The sequence below is a fragment of the Lissotriton vulgaris genome, chromosome 5 (assembly GCF_964263255.1).
Source record: "Lissotriton vulgaris chromosome 5, aLisVul1.2, whole genome shotgun sequence".
In the NCBI taxonomy this organism is placed as follows: domain Eukaryota; kingdom Metazoa; phylum Chordata; class Amphibia; order Caudata; family Salamandridae; genus Lissotriton; species Lissotriton vulgaris.
This window is the reverse complement of record NC_141693.1, coordinates 1,151,799,254-1,151,820,408: the sequence shown is the minus strand read 5'-3', so window position 1 is coordinate 1,151,820,408 and position 21,155 is coordinate 1,151,799,254. Positions and strand designations below refer to the sequence as shown.

The 21,155-nt window shown below is 44.6% G+C and overlaps 1 protein-coding gene across 2 annotated transcripts in view; it reads right to left on the bottom strand.

The window, feature by feature from the left end:
• ENO4 (enolase 4) overlaps positions 1 to 21,155 on the bottom strand; it is a 485,281-nt gene that overhangs the window by 452,032 nt on the left and 12,094 nt on the right. For both annotated transcript variants that reach the window (XM_086922915.1, XM_086922916.1), the window contains exon 2: positions 12,307 to 12,435. In XM_086922915.1, the coding sequence (XP_086779041.1) occupies positions 12,307 to 12,435 (129 nt within the window). The remainder of the gene's footprint in view (positions 1 to 12,306; positions 12,436 to 21,155) is intronic.

The following is a 21,155-nucleotide window of genomic DNA, read 5'->3' as shown; positions in this document are numbered from 1 at the left end:
GGGTAATTACTAGATGAAGACTGAGGCCCACCACTATTCACATTAACACCCTCATTTAAAGAAGCAAAGGATCCAGGACCCCTTTAGTAGTGGAGTCTAACCCACGTTTAATAACAGGAGTTCCAGAGGGTGTTTAATGACAACTTGTCCAAAGACACAATTTAAGCTTTTCCACCAGACAACACTGAGAGACAGTCTCAGAAACCAATTGAAGGCTCACATGGACCCCAGAAAACAGGAGGAGAAATAGATGGTAACCCAGCACTAGACTGAGCTCTACTAGTGTCAATCTGATTGTTAATACGATTTAGTGACATCTGTAGCCTCAAAATAGAGCATTCAAACTTGGCCAATTTTTGTAAATGACTGTCCAAAGAGTTCGATATTAGAGATTAAGGGCCAGATGTAGGTCGCCAATTACCGGTCGTAATGGCCGATTTCGGTAATTACCAATTACCGGTCGACCGACCGGTAATTGGTTTTTGAGATGTAGGGGGCCAGAATTTTACTGAATCTGTAAATTTACCAATTCGGTAAATTTACAGAATCGGCAAAATACCGACTCGGTATATTTACCGATTCAGTAATTCTACATGTAGGTGGCACAGTTTGCAGTGCCACAGGCCCTAAGCAAATTCTTATTTTATTTTACCGAATTCCAGTGTACATGCACATCTGTGCATGTACACCGATCCAATGTGACACACAGACATGCCCTTAGGGCATGTATGTGTGCCACATGGCACACAAGCCTACAATTGTGGTGCTACAGGGTGTCAAAGTGACACCCCGTTCCCCCTGCCAAGATTCAGTATTTACCGAATCGGTAAATACCGATTCGGTATTTCCAATTGATTCCTATGGCCTTCAAGGCCCATAGGAATCAATAGGAAATACCGATTCGGTATTTACCGAATCGGTAAATACCGGTAATTCTAAAAAAAGAATTACCTACATCTGCCCCCTTCCTATTTACCTACTCTTAAATACTGAATCGGTATGATTCGGTATTTAAGAGTCGCTAAATAGGAATTACCTACATCGGGCCCTAAGAGTCTGATTATGATTTTGGCCGATGGGATACTTTGTCGCAAACATGACGGATATCCCATCTGCCAGATTACAAGTTCCATAGGACATAATAGAACTTGTAATACATGGACGGGAAATCCGTCACGTTTGTGAGGAGTATCCCATCCTGCAAGATTGTAAGCAGGCCTCCGGTCTTTTTAAAAAACACACCCAGCCGAGAATTCAAATGCTCAGACAGTAATCGGAAAATGGGTTCTGCCTCCTCCCCCAATAATTTTACAGGTCAAGGTTTAATTGCAGAACCAATTCTCTTTTCTCGTTTTGCAGATAGTGAATGATCAATAACCCCCTGCGATACAGATTGATGAAAGTATGCGACGACAATCAGAGAATTCCTTTCCCTTGTCTGCATTGAGTCAGTATCCCATAAGTTAGTTTCAGAGTCAGTAGTCTCCTCAGGCGGACCCATAAACACTTCACGTTAGGCATTTATCCCCAGTTTCACCTCAACCGATGAAATTTCCTTATTATTAGCTCCTACAACATAAGTAAGGAGGGTCAAAATAGAAGGTTTTTTACAGGCTCAAGAGGGATGGCCCAACCCAGGCTCCTCCAGGCTCAGACATGCCTGCTCGTGGGCTGGTCTTCGCCCAGGCGCGTCCCTCGCCGCAGGTAGGGAATTTGTGCTTTATGCACCTGTCAGGCACGATTAAACTGAGCCCACCTCCAGGACAGAACAGGAATTCCGAATCTCCAATTCCAGCCCAGACAGGCCTAGCATCCCCTGTGGTATCTGTAATGTTTCCCACTCTGCCAGCATTAATCTTTCCTAGGCCTCACAGCTCAGTGGCGTTTTTCTGCAGTCTATGTGCTACTTTCTGGGTTGCCTTCTGGGCCTTTTACAGATCTCAGCCTCAGGCGCGGTTCGTCCATTGAGGCGTGGGGGCCCATTATGCCAATTGTGCTTTCCCGTCCCCCTGGGTCAAGTCTCCTTCCTCTGGCAACCCGTTACAATGCAACCTCAGAGCAGCACTCCCCTTCGGTGTCTTCCTAGCTTGCATAGCATTAGGGAGATGGAAGAGGAACACTCGGCCAGTAAAGTTCTTCACGCGTGCTGCTAGTGTCAGACTACACAAGGTATTTATGATCGGCTTTATACATCAATTCAAGCATTCCTTGAACCAAGTTGTTAGGCTCACCCTAGCCTGACAAGAGGCCAAAGGGAGCGCTGGGAATGTATGACATGTATGACCTTAACAATAAACATCTTTTATGACCCAGGTTTCTGGCAGTAAAACAGTATCAAACAGGCTGATGTAAACAACCCATCTATCTAGGCTTAGTTTGGCCATTACACATTATTAGTTTTATGTGACATTAGACATAGTAGGAGGGCAAACTGATCACTTCTCACAAATGACTCAGAGAATCTACTATGGTGCGGGACTGAGACATGACATGTCTTAGGAGAGTAGGATCGACTATTTCTCCCTAGGGCTTAGTTCTAGAGACAGAGGGCTAAGGTTCATGCCCCTCTGTCACTAGTTCTCAGTCACATCACAAATGACAGAGAAACTATAAGTGGTCATTGGTTAATAGCTGGATACAAAAAAAAAGAGTATGTTGTGGGTCAGATGTTGGTTGCCATAAGACTGATTTTAGGTGCCTGTAAAAAACTAAGGGGCTGGAACTTCACCTGTCCTGAACAGATTAACCCTGACTTTGAATGATGCTCAAGACACACTGCTGTGAACACTGTTAAAATTGACAACTATACAATCCCCATTAAACCATTTGGGTAAAGGTCCAACCCAGAAGACTCTGCGAACAAAAAGGATGTAATTATAAACGCAAGTGTTAAAGTTTACATTCCCATGAGCCAGTGTGTAACCTTGCTTTTTAGTTGGTCAGTTGATTCTGTTGCATGGGGACTAACTGAGGAACATTAGGCAACAATACAACACATGGGAATGAGGCAGGAGGCAGGTGTATAACAGGGGGCACCTAAGCTCTCTGCTCCAGGGATTCCTTTTCTGAATACACAGAATTACAGTGGATAGTCCCTTCCCTCCATCTGTTGTTTGGCCTGAATCAAGTCTATGAGCTATTTTAGGTTTATTGGTCCCTGCATGCAATTCCTTAGTTGGTTTGAGCGTAACTTGAGGCAATGCTTCAGTGGAAGTGGGATTTGATGTTGTCAATGAGTTGGCCTGGACGTCAGGTGATGCCGTCCTTAATTTTGCCAATTGTTTATCTATGAACTCCAGACAATCAAAGATGGTGAGAAGATTAATTTCCAAAAGAAGATTAAACTTGGCACATAGTGTCTCTATGAACTCACATGGATCAAGTAAAAAATTCAGCTGCTGCGTTGCGGTTTTAAGCTCTTCCTCTGCCGTCCCTGTTTTCGGCAAGCGTTTTCTGTGCTTGAGAACTGGGCCCAAATCTGAAGAAGGGGCCAAGGAGATATTAAATGCACTACCAGATGAAGGGCGATCACAGTGCCCTATAGCAGAATCAAGCTCTGCGTAGTAAACCAGTGCCTCAATTGTGGTTGATTACTGCAGAAGGGCAGTCCACTGTATTGGCTGAGATGGAGAGTTGTCCCTGTGCCAGTTCAATTTCCTTTGAGATAACCCCCACAGCCTACTCAAGGGTTCTCTCAACTGATGTATTCTTGGGCACAGTAAGTGGAGTTGTTCCTGTCTTTCAAGTCTCCATTTTTTCTATGCGTGCCTGTAGAGATTCAACAAGCTCATAAAGGACTTGGCAAAAAACCCAGCGATATATCAACAATTGCTTTAAACGCCAAGTTTAAACAAACATTAGTAATGCAGTAGGTCTCACATTTGTGAAAATTAGAGCAATTGGCGTAGCAAATGACAATGTTGTTACTTCTTTTTTTTTTCAGTGGAGTTAAAGAAAAATAGTGCATATAATCCTGTAATGCTTATGCAGTCAGATTGCACATTAAATTTAGAACTACTGTGTTTGCTATATCCTCACAAAAAAACCCCTATTTGTTTACCTTGATTGCTGGCCAATCTGCACCACACATATGGCTGCTAAAACATAGGGTGTATGAAAAATGTTTAGCTAATGTTTATTAGAGGACAAATGAAATGAAGGCACTGGGTGCTGCATTAGACAAATTTACCTCCATTTTCCTATGCAAAGAGGGGGTACACTTGCAAAGCAGCTCAAGAGAATTGGGCTACTCTCATGAAAGGCATTACAGTAAGAAGAAATACTTATTTCACTGTAACACGTGAAATAAAATTGCCCACATACCACAGAACAGATATTAACTGAACAGTAGCAGTTTGAAAGCTCAGCCACTTATATATAGAGATTGCAGAAGAAGAGTGATGAGGACTTTGCAGAAAGGTTGTGGCTGAAGTCCTGCAGGAGCAAATCCTCTTTGGACTGTGGTTGCTGCTGCACTTGAGAGCCATCACAAAGGGGACCAGCCAAGGAGAGCTAGAGAGAGAGAGAAAGAGCGACCTGCTCTGGATCGGTCGTAGGTAGGCAACTCAACTAGGCAATGTTAGCACTGGAGCAGGAAGCAGAAACAGAAGTCGAAGCCTTAAACAGCAGGGACACTAATCACTCCAGCTCCAGTTGGATGACACGTCCCCCAGCTGTAGACACTGAAAAATGACACCTTTGTTTTTATTTTCGAGCATTTTTAGTCAAATGCAAACAGAGTAGCCATTTAGTAATGTAACCGTTTCCCTTTTAAAGAACTGTCTGTTCATATATTTAGTCGAAATAGAATTCATTTATAATAGTTTTTTTGATTATTGAAAAGAATATTAAATTGGTATATTTTAGATGGAGCTGGGTGAGCCGCCATAGCTAAAGCAAAAACATAAGATATCACAAGTAGTTGCGGGAGTGCGTGTCATGTCTGCAACAGCAGGTAGGAGAAAGTCATTTAGGAAAATAGTCCTCACAGACTATAAAAAAAACATATCGAGTAACAACACATGTAACAGGGGCAGTCCTCATTGGAGGTTACAACAGGAAAAAAGGAGGTACTAATGAGGGATTACTAAGCCTATTCATGAATCAAAAGCCACCCTTTACAACTGACAGTAATACAAGTTAATTGAAAAGATAGGCGGAAAGTAGGTGGAGCTTAAAGTCCGTACCTGAATACAGCATGTCTTGTAGAGACAGCGCAAGTAATGCCTAGACGAGACCTAAAAACACACTACAGGTTTCAATACCTGGCAAGAGATCCTGGAGGTAAGGGAAGCGGGAGGCCAATCCAGCCTCTTCTAACAGAAGACAGGAGAAGAGAGGCCCGTTGTTGGCCTGTGCAGCCTGAGTGTGTCCCACACAGAGGATATGTGACTGCGCTCGGTATCGCATAGAGGGGCCCTTGTCTTCCACCACTCTATTCTCAGTTAGCAGAGTCTTCTGGGACTCGAAGTACTGCAGTAACAGTTAAGCCTGTCCGAGCAGCAGCCTCAGTGATTACGCTCTATGGCGCAGGGAGGAGAGGGACCCTCCCCCGGCCACTTCACACAGTTTACAGGGACTTCTCACACTTGAAGTCCCAAAGCAACTGTAAAGCACGTCCCACACAGCAGGCTGAGGGACCATGCTCTATAGCACTGGGAGGACCCTCCTCTCCCACCCTCTCCTCTTTGTAGGAAGGAATACCTCCTGTACAGTTATTTGGGGGGGTGAGGGGGAGTTGCAAAATCTTTAATTCTGTACAATAACCCTGCACCAAAATCAATCAATTACGAGATTATCTTGGAATGTGGAATACCCACATGGATTTGGGAATACCAGGTCCTTTTTCAGTGGTTTTCCCAAGATTCTCGTGAAAAATCCACTTACATTTTCTACTTGTTTAGAGCAGGTGTTAAAAAATCAGCAGGTGGGCTGGTGGGAGTTAGGGCAGGCGAGGTCACTAAGGGCGAAAGTGCATTTTCTGCTCAACTTGTGTTGTGCTGTAGGCAGGTGGGGGCACGCTCAGCACCGAGCCTCTGCCTATCGTCTGGGGCAGTTGCTGTGCATTGGGTTGTGGATGGTGCAGCAATCATCCCAAGCTCTGCCAGTGACCCAGACTTCATCAATTGGCCTTGTGTGAACTCCTACCAAGCATCACACCTGTAAGTTGAGGTGGTGAGTGGCAGGCAGTGTGCACTACAACACTGGTGGTTCTAGCGTGCTTGATAGAGGTGAGGGGGGGGATCTCTGTCTGTCCTGGACCGCTGCCTCTGGCTTGGAATCTGGATGTGTCCGGGTGATTGCTGCTTGGGGAGCTGAGGGGAGGATAGAGGTCTCAGAAAGGGCTGCCCTAGATTTGAATGAGTGCTATATGCGCCCACCAAGGTGTTCCAGAGGTCAGGAAGGGCTGGGTTGTGCTCCTGTCTGCAGCCCCTCTCCCCCTACAGTTGTTAGGCCGGGTGGATAGCTGCACCCGAACCAGGTGTATCTTGCCTGGAATTACCAGGTTCAGATTGTGCAGACCTGGTTCTTCCAGTTGCGGAGACACTGGGCTCCTTTGAATTGGCCGTTTATTACATTCTTTTCTGAGACAGATGGTTAAAGCGGTGTGCAGCAAGACCGCAAAAAGACCCTGCAGTAGACAGGAAGTGTATGGTAGTGAAAGTAAGAGGCATGAGGTCCAATCAATACTAGGTTATGGTACTATGGCAGCCTTGGTTTTTGCAGGCCCAGCATTTCCCATCACAGGTGGCGAGCTCCTAAGTAAGCCTTTTGGGTCCATGTGGAGAAGTGTGGCTCACTGGTTAGAGGAGGCAAACCCTGATGCAGAGGTCAGACCCGGGACCAGGGTTCAATTCCCGACGCGGCAGGGTCTTGAGCTCAAAAATGTCCACAGACTCGATAATTCTCGCCTCGGTGCCTACTCGAATCATGGGTTCACACTCTGCAACTCTGGGCAATAGCTTGCTTAATCTCCACTACGGCCCACCGCGATGGGATGCCTGGTCTTCACCTTGGGGATGCCCAGTAGGGGTTATCTCGTAGGGAAAGCCAGGACGGGTTCCCAAAGCAAGCGCTAAGAGACCTGTCGGTGATTTGGCGCAATATAAATCGAAATTAACATAACATAACATATTCAATTTTAACAAATTAAACACTGCAAACCAGGTCAGCATAAATACAAGTGAAAAGTCAAGAAAACTGAAGATATTTCTAGTATGAAAATTCACCAGACGTCTATAAACAGCCAGTCACAAGTGGATACTTCTTTAATTCACTTAAGCTTGCCAAGGCAAACAGTAGCCCATAAATGTTAACTCATAACTATCAAAATGTAAATAAGTAACTAGAGTTTGACAGCACAGATGATATTCTCAAGCCAAACTATCAATAAGATTCAAGACGGATAACAATTAAAATCCCCATTCATGAGATATAATTTCAGAAGTAATCTGTATTTAGTCTGATGAGACACTGGTCCTGCAGCATTACTGTCCGGGGTTAGTACTGCTTTTCAAGCTGCATACAATGTACTCTGATTTGTGAAGGAACTCAGGAGGGAATCAGATATAAAGTAAAAAGGGAACATAAAACAACCAGCGGCATAGCCAATAGGGCTCGCCTTTGGGACATTATAAGTGTTTAACCATGCAACAGTTGATGTTGCACCAAGGATCTTGTGCTGTATAATTAAATACTTATAAGGCCCTAAAGTCGAGACCTATTGGCTATGCCAATGCTTGTTGAAAAGGTAATCTATAATTCGCTATATTTGGCTTCACGACAGTTTAAATTAGATGAAATTTGGTAATAAATTAAATGTTGTTCTGAGCAGGGGGCCCTAAATATGTTCTGCAAAGGGACCCAAAATTCCTTCAGAGTTCACAGTTGCCCTGACTGGAATCCTTGTTACTGAGAGGCACACATTTGGCCATAGCAACAATAATGCTGTAACTAGCATCATTGGCTTATTCAAAGGCCAATAATGCCCAATAATGTGTCAGTGGTAACACTCAATCCCCTATGGTGTCTAAACTGAACACATTTTCAGGAACCTGAAAAGCTCACCATTTCGATTAACGCATTTTGCAGCACCAACAACCTTAAAACGAAATGAACTTTCAGAAAATATATTGGTGTAATTAAATGTAGTTTACTAAGAAATGTAATATTTAGCGAACTTGCATTACAAATTGATGAAAATAGTTTGGGAAACCGTTAAAAGAATTGTGTTTAATGCGGACTAAAATCAAAGTTTATTGTAATTTATGATGAGCGTGGGACCACCATGCTAGTGGCATAAAATAATTTTATAGGCACTAGTTGGAAACGGGGAATTAAAATGTTTAATCATCGGATGGTAAAAAACACAAAATTTGCAATATGTTGGGCTGATAAAAGTTTTACCCGGGGAGGATGGGTTCTAGAGAAAAACAACTTTATTTGCAGCTGATCTCAGCCACTAACTCGTGAATTGAAAGTCAGTGGTGCAAAATGTGTGTGTGGATATAAAATCAATAAATCCATTGTAGGTTTGAGTTTTTAAAGTTAAAGTGATTTTTTTATTGATTGTTAAACGTGAGTGTAGTTGTGTGGGTGGGTGAATGAGAATGAATCAACAGTTCGATGGGTGCGTGAGTGCATGACTGGATGGCTGGATGAACGAGAGTACGTGAATCTCGTACAGATTACAACACCAAATGTACTGGCTGTGGCTGCAGGCAATAGTTGCGATGTGAAAGAAGCCAGAAAAGAACAGACCGCAAATGTTACTAAAAGAGTCACTATCCCAAGAATTACCAACATTATGTATGTTTAAATTTGTCCTATCACATTTGCACATGGATGGGAGTAAGGGTTTGCCTGTGGGAGGAAGATCCTGGGAGGCCAAGTCTCAAGGGGATGGGCAGCGGTGAGAGAGAAAGGCAGAGCTGAGAGCTGGAAGGGGGCGGGGGAGAATGCTTGTGGGTGAGGGAGGAATGGTGAGTCACTGTCACCAGGGTCATGGTTGATGACTAGCTAATGAGCAGTGGGGAGGAGACAGGATAAAGCGAGGCCATGGCTTCTTAAGCATACCTGAACATGTGAGGTAGAACTGGAGGAAGGAGGCCTTCACAAGAAGTGCAGAGTGGCAAGAGAGGGCAGCAGAAAGAAAATTTGTGATCGGCAGTTCACCAGAGCCTTTAGGCTTTGGGTCCCCGAGAGAGCAGGATCACTGGGAGGAAAAGTAACAAGTTAGAAAAAGAGCGAACGCTCACCTTATGGTTAGAAACCAGGGATTACCAAAGATTCCATAGTCAGGAGACGGTGTGCTCAGTGGCGCCAAGATTTAACAAGCCCGGCAGGGAGTGGTGCACGCGTGCTCATGTTGCTGGTCTGCATGGAAGGAACAAGCCAGGGAGTGGTGCGTGCATGCGCAGTCTGCTCTTTTTGGAAGAACACACTCGTGCTTGTGGCTCGCCCCTGCGCGCTCCTGCAAGGTGGATGTGCCACAAGCACGAGTATGTGCTTCCAAAAAGAGTAGAGCGACGGCTAAAGGTCTCCTACGCACCGCATACGCGCTGCGTAGGCGAGACCTAAAAAGGAAACAAACAAGGGTGGATGTATTTATGCCTAAAAATATAAATATATCAGCCTTGAAGAAGTCCATTACATGTGAAAAATTGTGCCTCAGCCAATTTCAGTGTAAATCAGCCACTGATCATTGTTAAATCCCAGCCTAGGTGTTATACTTATTTTGTACCATGGTTCAGTTAATCAACCTAGACTGATGGACTTTCCTGCTTTTACCAGTTCTGCTTTTGTCAGTACCCCACAAAACAGTGCTGTTTTCAATACTGGTGTCACTGTATTCTCCACCCAGGTCTTATGCAACATTGCAATCTCACAAGGTGGACTTGTTTACCAGCTACACATTTACCTGTTAAGTTCCACCTACAGTCCAGAACCTACTTCTTCTGGTGTTCTGACAACTCAGTCTTTGAAACCAATGGAAAGAGGTGTGAGAGGGTTGACAACTAGGTGTGCAGGATTCACATTGACAGAGCTCAGTCTGCAGGACGATAGCTCTCTATCAAACCTCTTGTCTCATATTTATTTATTCCCGGACCATCTCAAATGTTGAGTTTTGCAATTTTGCTCCCAAAAAAACTGTGTCTGTGGGTTCAAATACTAAATGAGAAGTTGAGGGGGGGGGGGTGTAAAGGTCAACATGAACATAAACAAAATCTCCCTAGCCTCTGTGCTAATCACCCCAAAATGCATGGTGCTGAATGATGGCATTCCTACCACACTTGGCCTTCTTCCCCCAAAATATAGAAACACCTAGTAGCTGGGAGGGGACTAGGTGGTCCCCTCCCAGCTACTAGGTGGTTCTATATTTTTTTCTTCACACTTAGCTGTATTTAGAAAAACGCACTAATACTACATGGTGCACACATTCACTATAGAAACTGCTAAATAAAATAAAAGGAAAGATAGACAACATTCAAGACTTCTAGCAAGGCCGTCTCACAATTTTGCCCAAGCGCTGGAGCACAGTTGAATAAAACCAGCTCTAGTCAATATGGACACAGCTTGGATGTACTGCTGGATGTGGCACAGCTTTAGTGTACTGGCTCAGATGGGTACAACCTAGAGGTACTGCTCACATTTAGTGCTTTTTTCAATGTTGACAAAGCAGTTGGTTCTTGCTCAATATGGGCACAAGGTGAGTTGCCTTGATGAGTTTGGACAGAATACGAGCATTGTGATTAATACCGCACTGCATGGAGCATAGGTGTGAATACAAGCAGTCTGTGGTACTAGCAAATACATCCATTCCACCCATAGTATACTTTGTATTCCGCTGTGTCACCATCGCGAATGGTACAAAGATTGTGAAACAATAAACAACAGTGTGATGTGAATGAAAGCAGCATGGTACATATATTATTTCATCTGTGTCGACTATCTGAATTTGGAGAAACAAGAAAGTGATGGCTGAATGCTTGAATTAATACAACAGGACTGAAGCTGCACCCTGCTGAAGGACTCAAATAGGGTGAAACCGGTCTGGGGTGGATTGTATTCTGGTTCAGAGGGCACCTGGACAGGTAGTTCATGCTGGGCTGCTACTTTTGGAACAGGATCAATTCTGGTTCACATAGGTCGTGTTCCTGTCTGAAGTGGCATGGTGGGGAAAAACAATGGACTAGTCTTACTAGCCCAAGTAATTGCTATGGGCACGGGTTAAATCAAGTATTTCATCCACCACTTTTTTGTATTCTTCTTTTGCTGTAGCTCGAGCAGCAGCTTGAGTTAAACAGACAAACCGTAGGTCAATAATCGCACCTCAATTACATTTTCAGTCTTAATACATTAATGCGAAGAAGGCAAAACACTGGTCGCTGCAACAGACTTGTCTTTTAGCAAAGTGACACCATCTTACGAAAAACACGAGATATGCAATAACTCATTATTCCAATGCAGACAAGTGTACTGGAGAAACATGCAATAACTAATCATTCAAATGCCAACCAGTGTACTGGAGAAACATGCAATAACTAATCATTCAAATGACAACCAGTGTACTGGACAAACATGCAATAGCTCATCATTCCAATGCAAACCTGTGTACTGGAGAAACATGCAATAAGGCATCATTCAAATGTTAACCAGTGTAATGGACAAACATGCAATAACGTTACTCAATATTCAAATGCCAGCCAGTGTACTGGACAGACAACAATGCAATAACTCACCATTCAAATGCCAACCAGTGTACTGGAGAAAAATGCAATAACTAATCATTCAAATGCCAACCAGTGTACTGGAGAAAAATGCAATAACTAATCATTCAAATGCCAACCAGTGTACTGGACAAACATGCAATAACTAATCATTCAAATGACAACCAGTGTACTGGAGAAAAATGCAATAACTAATCATTCAAATGCCAACCAGTGTACTGGAGAAAAATGCAATAACTAATCATTCAAATGCAAACCAGTGTACTGGAGAAAAATGCAATAACTAATCATTCAAATGCCAACCAGTGTACTGGAGAAAAATGCAATAACTAATCATTCAAATGCCAACCAGTGTACTGGACAAACATGCAATAAGGTATCATTCAAATGTTAACCAGTGTACTGGACAAACACAGACAAAAATGCAATAACTCATGACTCAAATGCCAATGTACTGGAATAACATGTAATAACTAATCATTCAAATGCCAACCAGTGCACTGGACAAACATGCAACACCTCATCATTCAAGTGCCAACCAGTTTACTTGACAAACATGATTTATAACACACCTTACCTTTTCATTATTTTTTACTGTGCAGAGTATTTCTACAGAGAACGCTGGCCAACCTCTTCCATCCAAGATTTTCCTTCCCTGCATCCTGCATATTACGGGAGTCTTTGCAAACTGAGAGAAGTAATTGGCCTTGAAAAAAATACAGAAACAAGAATTCGTTATTTAGCATTACAATTGCAAATAATAAGAATACGAAGACGAGTTGTATGGCACGTTTGTGCGGCATGCCCTTCAGAAGCACCGTGTATCCTGTTTTTATTACACTTTTGAAATGAGGCCCAATATGAATGCTTCAGCTTGGAAGAGAGGCTGAGCTGACCTTGCCTCAAGAGTATAAACCCCCTCAAATTACACAGATGTTACTGGATCAGCTTAAACAGCAGCGAACCGTCTCCGAGCATCATCCAGACATGCTATTACAATCACGAAGAGAAAACACGTCAGTCAACTCGACGCCTCTTCTTCATCTCTGTTCGAATTAAGTGCCAGTGGGAGCAGAAATACCCATTTATATTTCTATATCTTTACGCCATTGACAGAACCACTACAAATGCCAACAAGTACAGGTTCATCAACGAAACAATGAGCGCCTTTGTTTGTTGGCATGTGAACGCATGGAGAATTAGTGAGCCTGCTAAACTTGTTAATTTGATAATATGATCGTATTCAGATCCGAGGTCGGACATCCGAAAGAAAGAAATTAATTACGTTTTGGAGAATGCAAATTTATAATAGAAAAGAGTACAATAAAAAAAAAAGAATAGAATATATGTTTTCACTATTAACACAAAGATTAAAATTGAGCTATACCAGAGGAAGTAAAATAAACTTCAGAAATTCACTGAAAAAGCACTGCTGTTTAAAAAAAAATAAAACCCACTGAAATTCGCCAGCTATACATAACTGATATGAGTAGAACTTGCGCCTCCGTAGATTTCATATGCCATCAGTAGTGTAATATGTGAGGTCTTCAGCAGTGCATCACAGTGGTGCAAATGATCATTATGGCAGTTATTTATAACTAGCGAATTTCCGTGGTTTATTTTTTGGGGGGTTTAAATAGCAATTATTTTTCAGTGAATTTCTAAGGTATTTTTCACGCAAATAAAAATGTTACCAACTTCTCACCTATAACTCATCTTTAACCTTTTTTTTCGTGAATTTCTATGTTTTTTTAAATGTAAAGTCACAAACTCTGCACCAAAGGGTCTGTGCAGTGCGAAGAGGAGCTGTGGTCCCCCATACAGGCAGTCCACAATCTCACAAGCTGCCATCCAGCCACAGACCCCCAAACTTCATTTTTAATTTTTTTTGGTCCAGTCCCACAGGACCACATAGTGACTCCTATGGGATTGCAAAAATGCTTTTAATTATTATTTGCATGAGGGGCGGTTCCTTCGGGACCCTCCTATAAGGTACAGGGGGGCAGGGGGGCAGGGTACTTCTACCCTTCTCCCTCACATCTTGGTGTTTTTGGTGTTTTTTTTTACATTTATATGACACAAGGACCGAGTCCCTGTGTCCTGTAATGGGGAGGTGATTTTTTCTTTCGTGTTGCAGCCTACTCGGCTGTGTCGCCAGGGAGCGAGCCGGACAATGAGAAAAAATGCAGATGCGAGCAATCAGATCGCTAAAACATTTTAGTTTGCGTCCCACTGGACTCTTGCAGGAGTCTCGCAGGGTCAACTGTCAATATATCTATACATTTTGAACCTTAGTTTCTCAAAAACTATTTAACAGATTTACACCAAATCACAAAAAGCTTGCTTTCTGGGGAAAGATCTAGCTTTCTGCCAAATTTAGTGTAATTCTACTCAGCCTTTTTCTTTAGATCATTGTAAAAATGTATTATGAAAAAAATGTATGAGGAAAAAAGTATTTTAGCATTCCCCACTTTTTTCTCAACCTCTGCTTCATGGATAACCCCACATCTTTCCAGGAAAGAGCTGAGGTGGATGACATTTTTGTGGAAACGAAGTTTCATTAAGCTGTGTCAAAGTTATTAGCAGAATACAAAACGTCCTTCCTATGGAAACTGACTCACGTGAGACTGCCTCTTTGTTTTGATATGTATATGCACACATACACAACACGCATTTATATCATTAGTATGTATAAGTTAAAATAATGTACTTCAATATATCACATTTTATTAAAATGTAATTAATATAATTTAATATGTGCAAATGAATATTAAGGGGCTTATTACGATGTCAGTCGGAGTTGCCTCCGAACGACACTGTCTCGGTCTCAGGACCGACCGTCCTCAGGTTGACAGTTCCGACAGCCTGATTACGATGCTTTTGAACGCTATTCAGTCGGATTCCCACTGTTCTCAATGGGTGCTTGTGTCACGGCCATAAACCGGCCGTAATACTGGCTCCTATGGAGAAAAGGATGTGAGACTTAAACTTATTATTGCCGACGAGCTGTGGTGTCATCATACCTGTGTTTCTGATCCCAGAACAGAAGTGCTCACCCTGGTCCACCTCTTCTCTAAAATCAACTTAGCGCATCCTCTAAGCTGTAACGAGTTTAGCTGGCGTCTCTAGCAGTCCTGCTGACCAGAATTGTGGATATCCTGGAAATCCGGAAGGCTTACCATAGCTGGATCTACATCAGAAGACTTGCCAAGTTTCCTCTCCCGGCTCAGATCTCTTAATGATGACATCAGGCCAAAGCTGGGGGCGGTGCTTGTGACGTGCTGTTGGCCATTACAGAGCGTAAGCAAGAGTGTGAGTCACGAACCAGCATTGCAAAAGGTGGTGCGCATGCTTACGTCATTACGCATGTTGCTGCGCTTCGGCGGCCATCTTGGAATGCATTAATCTCTATCCTGGATCTGGATCAGTTGCTCTAGTGTTTCCTTGGAGAGCGTTGTCACGTCCTCTGGTGGCCATTCTGGAGGCTGCTCAAGGTTTCGGGCAACCTTAAAGGTGGCATTCTAGTGTTGCCGCTGTGCTGCCTTGTTCTTTTTTTTTTCCTTCCTCTCTTGTCAATTTTAATTCAACGGAGCAGCGCTGGCAGTCTCTCATCGCGTTTGTGGAATCTGACACTCGATACTGCCAAGGTACTGATTGTTCTAGTGCGGTATTGACTCGTAATTGGTGACAGACACATCCTTTACATTGTGCTCCCTCATAAGTTGGGTCCTTTGGGAGCACAGTGACTTGCTCATCGTTTGTTATATGGCTTTTTGTGTCTTATAGCAAATGACACACCTTTCAGTGGTGAATACCTTGTTCTCGGTTTTTTTAAGTTGTTTGTTGCATGATTCTCAAGTGCAGTCTGGTTGGGATTGTCACTCTCAGGACCTCACCATGACCTCCACTTCTGAGCCTCCTCATTCCTAGGGTAAGGGTAATCCAGTTTTGAATGGAAAAATGGAAACTGATTTTTGACTCTTATCTCAATGCCTCTGGTGGTGAGAAAGTCTCTGCTGCATGAAAGGAGGCAATTCTACTGCATAAGTTGGGCATTGAAGGCAGAAATGTAAATGAAAGTCTGGATAAGATTGAGGTGGGGAGGGTGAGGGTGAGGGAAAACTTGTTCTTACAGTTCTAAGGTTTAGGAAAAGTAACTTTTCAAGAACCTTGCTTGTTGGATGTCATTTCCATAGTGGAGGCCATGGAAAACACGAGCATGTGGGTGCGTGGGAAGAGAGAAGAGAAAAAGATGACAGTGCCACCTTGTCAAAAACACCTGTTAATGAGACAAAGGTGAATGAGAGTTTGAAACCCAAGCATTGTGGCATGTACAAAGAGACTGGCCAAGGAGGAAACAGCCACAAGAGGACTTGAAAGGTGGAGGTTGTACATGTTTTTGCCATGGAAATGATGGAAACTTATATTTTACCCCATCTCATTGCCTCTGGTGGTGAGAAATTGTTTGCTGCATGAAAGGATGCAATTCTATTGCATAATTTGGGCATTGAAGGCAGAAATGTATATGAAAGTCTGGATAAGATTGAGATGGGGAGGGTGAGGACGAACCTGACAACATCTTTGACATGTCTGTTATGATGCTAGAGAAATACTTTGGTTCCCGTGTGAATGTAGAGTTGGAAAGGCACACGTTTTTTTACCAGAGTTCAGGGCAAGTTGGAGAAAAGTGGCAGTTATGTGGCGGCCTTGAATATTTTGACTCGCACATGTGAAACTGACCATTTGTCAGATTAATTGCAGAGAGATCAAATTGTTGTTAGGTGTTCTAACAGTTCTAAGGTTCAGGAAAAGTTACTTTCCAAGACCCTTGTTTGGTGGATGCCATTTCCATAGGGGAGGCCATGGAAAACAGGAGCATGTGGGTGTATGGGAAGAGAGAAGAGAAAAAAGATGATAGTGCTCCCTTGTCAAAAACGCCTGTTAATGAGATAAAGGCGAATGAGAGTTTGAAACCCAACCATTATGGCAAGTACAAAGAGACTGGGTACAAAGAGACTGGTCCAAGGAGGAAACAGCCACAAGAGGACTTGAAAGGTGTGGGTCTTAAATGTTTGCACTATGGGAGTGATACACATGTCTCCAACAGCCCAAATTGTAATGCTAGGTTTGCCACCTGAAACACGTGTGGCAAGAAGGGTCACTATCCTTGAGAGTGCAAGGGAGCAGGGTTTAAGTCTAATGTAAACCAGGGGACTCCTGACAAGAACAAATCTGCGTTAAACATAATGAGCTTTGGGGTGGTGGGTCCAGATTCCATTGAGATGCCTGCATGTGTGATAGCAGTGGATGGGAAGAATTCTTCTGTCCTAGCTGATTCTGGATCCCCTTAAACTATCATGGGGGACAACAATTGGGACACTCTATTTGGTCTTGAAAAGATAAAGTTGCAGGATCCTGATATAAATCTTGTGGGGTAAGGTGGCAAGAAGATTGATGTCTTGGGTTACTATATCAGGGGGATGCAATTCGAAGAGCGCAAGACTGTGGGCAAAGTTTATGTGGTCAAGAGAGGTGATAATTTGTTGGGATGAAGGCATCAAATAAACATGGGAATAACTCTGAACCCCAGTGCCAAGGACAAGGTGGTGGCTATTAGTGAGATGTGCTCCCCTGAATGCATGTTTCGGAGTTTCCCAAGGTATTTAGTAGCAATCTTGGCTTATTGAAGAATTTTGAGCACAAGATTGTCCTTAAAGCTAACACCACACCATTTGATTCCAAGATAAGGAGGGTTCTCCATTTGATGCTGTTGTTTCTGGAACAACACCTCAACAGACTAAGGAGCAATGGTGTGATAGAGGAGATTGAAAGCCCTGAGTGGTTGACCCCGGTGGTTTTGACTCCCAAGGATGGTGGAACTGATATCCGTATGAATTTAGACCTCAGAGGCATAAACAAACACATTTGGATTCAAAGGCAACCATTGCCAAACATCTCTGAGAGTTTAGCTCTGATCAAGGATGCCAAAATCTTTAGCGTCATGGATTTATCTTCGGCATATCACCAAATCATGTTGTACCCAGATTCTAGGCATCTCACCTCCTTGGTGACCGCCTTGGGTGCGTTCAGCTTCGTTCGCATGCCTTTTGGGCTTGCCTCCGCTGCGGTGTGCTTCCAGATGGTCATAAAGAAGGTTCTGGAAGGGCTGATTAAAGTATTATTCTTCCACGATGATATATTGGTGTATGGGAGTGATGCCTTGGAACATGATGCCATTCTGCTGGTAGTGTTGGGTCGGTTGCAGGAGGCTGGACTTGTACTCAAAAGGAGAATTGTAAGTTTAGAGTGCTTACTAGGACTTACCTTGGGCACACCATCTCGGGAGAGGGGATAAGTCCAAAGTTGGACTTAGCTTGAAACATTGTGGGTACTCTCATACATGAGAACAGGGATCAGGTACGTTCGTTTCTTGGGCTAGCAGAATTCTGCTCTAAGTTCATCCAGAAAGTTGCCTGAATTGCCCAACCGCTCAGGTCTCTGTTGAAGAAAGGCAGCCAGTTCCCGTGGACCGAGGACTGTGATCTGGCCTTTAAGGTTATCAAAGAGTCTTTTGCTAAGTTACCCACCCTGGGTCATTTTGATGCTAACAAAAAAAACATTCTCTCCACGGATGCTAGCCTGAAAGGGTTGGGAGCTGTCTGGCCCATGTGGACAAGGGTGAGCTTAAGATTGTGGCCATTGCCTCTTGCTCCTTGAGGGGGGTGGAGGAACGTTACTCCATCATTGAGAGGGAAGCTCTGGTGGTATACTGGGCTATATTTTTTTTTATAGGGAGTTTTATATAGCATGAACATGATCTGAGGGTATCGGGTATCACGAGCACCAGGTGCGTTACATGAGGACACATTCATTTTTGTAAGGCGCAAATAGATTAACAGCCAGATTCATCAATGTCAAATTCTGCGATTTCTAAATTGCGAGAAAAAGCGAATCGCAATTTAGAAATCGCAGAATGGCATTCATGAATATTTGCGAGAAAAAAATGTGAATCGCAATCGGCCGCAATCGGCGATTGAGAGTCCCCAGAAATCGGTAAATATTCGCAGAATCGGCCGATACCCGTGTTGAAATTGCGATCTCGCAATTACCGAAATCACAAATTGCGATCTCGCTAACTGCGAGATCGCAAAAACGGGGAGTCGCATCCTGAGCACAGTGATGACATCACAACCAGGAAGTAGGCAGGTTCCACCCTCACTCAGCAGTGAGAGGCTGAAGTAGAAGCAGCAGTGTCAGAGCTCGCCTCCAGGAGTAAAGCAGGAGACACCCCAGTGGCAAGCATGTCACAGGATGCAGCAGGTGGATCTACCAGTGGGAGAAAGAGGAAAATAACATTTTCAGAGCAAGAGCTCGAATACTTAATTGAAGGAGTCTCTAAGGACCACAATCGGCTTTTTGGCAAAGACTCCAGAAGGGTGCCTGAGGCCGATAAAAGGCGGATATGGTTGCGCATCCGCGCAAAAGTGAACTCCGTGGGGGTGACCCAGCGCTCCGTGGACGAGCTAAAAAAGCGATGGTATGACCTCAGAGGGCGGGCAAAGGAGAAGATTGCGGAGAGGCTGGGGGAGCGTGTGGAGACAGGTGGAGGGGAGCCCACTGTCCCACTGAACACACCACTGGAGGACCGAGTGGAGGACACCATCAATCCGCAGGCATGCGTGGGTGTGATCCAGCTTGACTCGTCCCGACTCACCCAAGACACACAAGGTAAGTGCCATGCGACTGCGACCCCCTGTCCCCTAACAATGTCCATGACTCCAGTGCATCCCATATCAAACCCCAGTCATGCAGCCAAAGCACACCACTAAAGCGCTATTGCATTGTGGGACATGTAGTCTGATCACAATTACCATCCTGCACCATTAAGCCAGACATGTTCAGTGAGAGTCAATCCTGCAGCGAGTCAGGGAATGGTAGTCTGCATGCATGTAGCAAGCCTAAATGTGTAAGAAACATGTCACTAATCAACGTCCACTTTACATCACAGGTGGCGCTGATGTCCCCAGCACAGACAGCGATGCCCTGGTAATTGAGGACATCACGGAGGACACAGAGGGAGACACACATCAAACCCCACAGCCTGGACCATCAGGGCAAGCTGCCACACCAGCGGTCATCCCACCACCTGCCCCTGTGGCCAGTGCCACCCCTGTGCCAACAGGCGCTGCAGTACCACCGCGCGTCACACAACCACCAGTGGGGCCTGCAACACCAGCAGCAGTTCGCCAACCAACCCGCCGCCCTAAGGCTGTGAGGAGCCAGACAAGCGGACTGGTGAGGGAGCAGCGCAACAACAATTCACGCGCTGGCAGGGGCAGAAACGTGCGTCCAGGTGGGCTCTTCATTGAGCGCAGAATGTTACATGTGCATCAAACCTAGGCCCGTCATCTTGCGGCCATCCACCTCCAACTGGACAAGACCACCCGTAATGTAGCACACATGTGAGACCGTATGGATAGGATGACAGCTGCTTTGGAGGCCAACACACAGGCCATGTTCAGCCAGCGGGATCTCAATCGCCGCAGACACCGCCAGCTGCTGACTCGCCTGTCAGCGTACATGCGGTCTAACTACATAATTGGGAACGCGACCTCCCAGCTCTTGCGACGCTCCTTGGCCATGCAGGTCCAAATGGTCCAGTGCTGCCAGGACGTCGCAAGAGCTCTGAAGCAGGTGTCAACAGCAGTGCAGGGCATGCAGGCTCCAGGCCATGGCCAGGCGGGGGGGGGGCTGACAACACCAGTGAGGCTACATCCAGCCATAGCAGCCAGTCCGTTCCACCGGTGGTAGCACCCCACCGCAGCAGCAGGCCCTCTGCTGCCTCACGGCCAAATCAGGAGGAGGACGTTGAAAGGAGGTTGGGAGCAACTACCCGGAGGCGGCACTGAACAGTTGAACATTAGCATGAGGGTACATGCTGCCGCTACAAGCATGCCCTCCAGACGAACAGACATATGACGCAATATGTCATTCACGTACCAGTTAGCAGAATGCCCAGTTTATTGTGCAGTAACAATTACAAAAATTCTGACTAACTTAATCTGACTCATGTCATTATTAATGGTGTCAAGCGTGAGTTGAGTAATGCGTGTGGGGAGTGGGTGCACTAGAAATAGTTCATGCAGATTTGGTTGCGGCGCCTGTGTCCTTCTGCAGGATTCTCACCGCGTGCATGATGCACATGTGCAGGTGGTCGGTTGTCCCCTTCCGACTCACTGCCAGAGATGTCTACAGGTATCCTGCGCTTGGTAGCAATGTTGTGGAGGATTGCACACACGGCGACGATGCGGCAGCAGACCTCTGGCTCGTATTTGATGGCCCCACCAGTCTTGTGCAGTATGCGGAATCTGCTCTTCAAAAGGCCAAATGTCCTCTCAATGCAATTTCTTATGCGTATGTATGCTG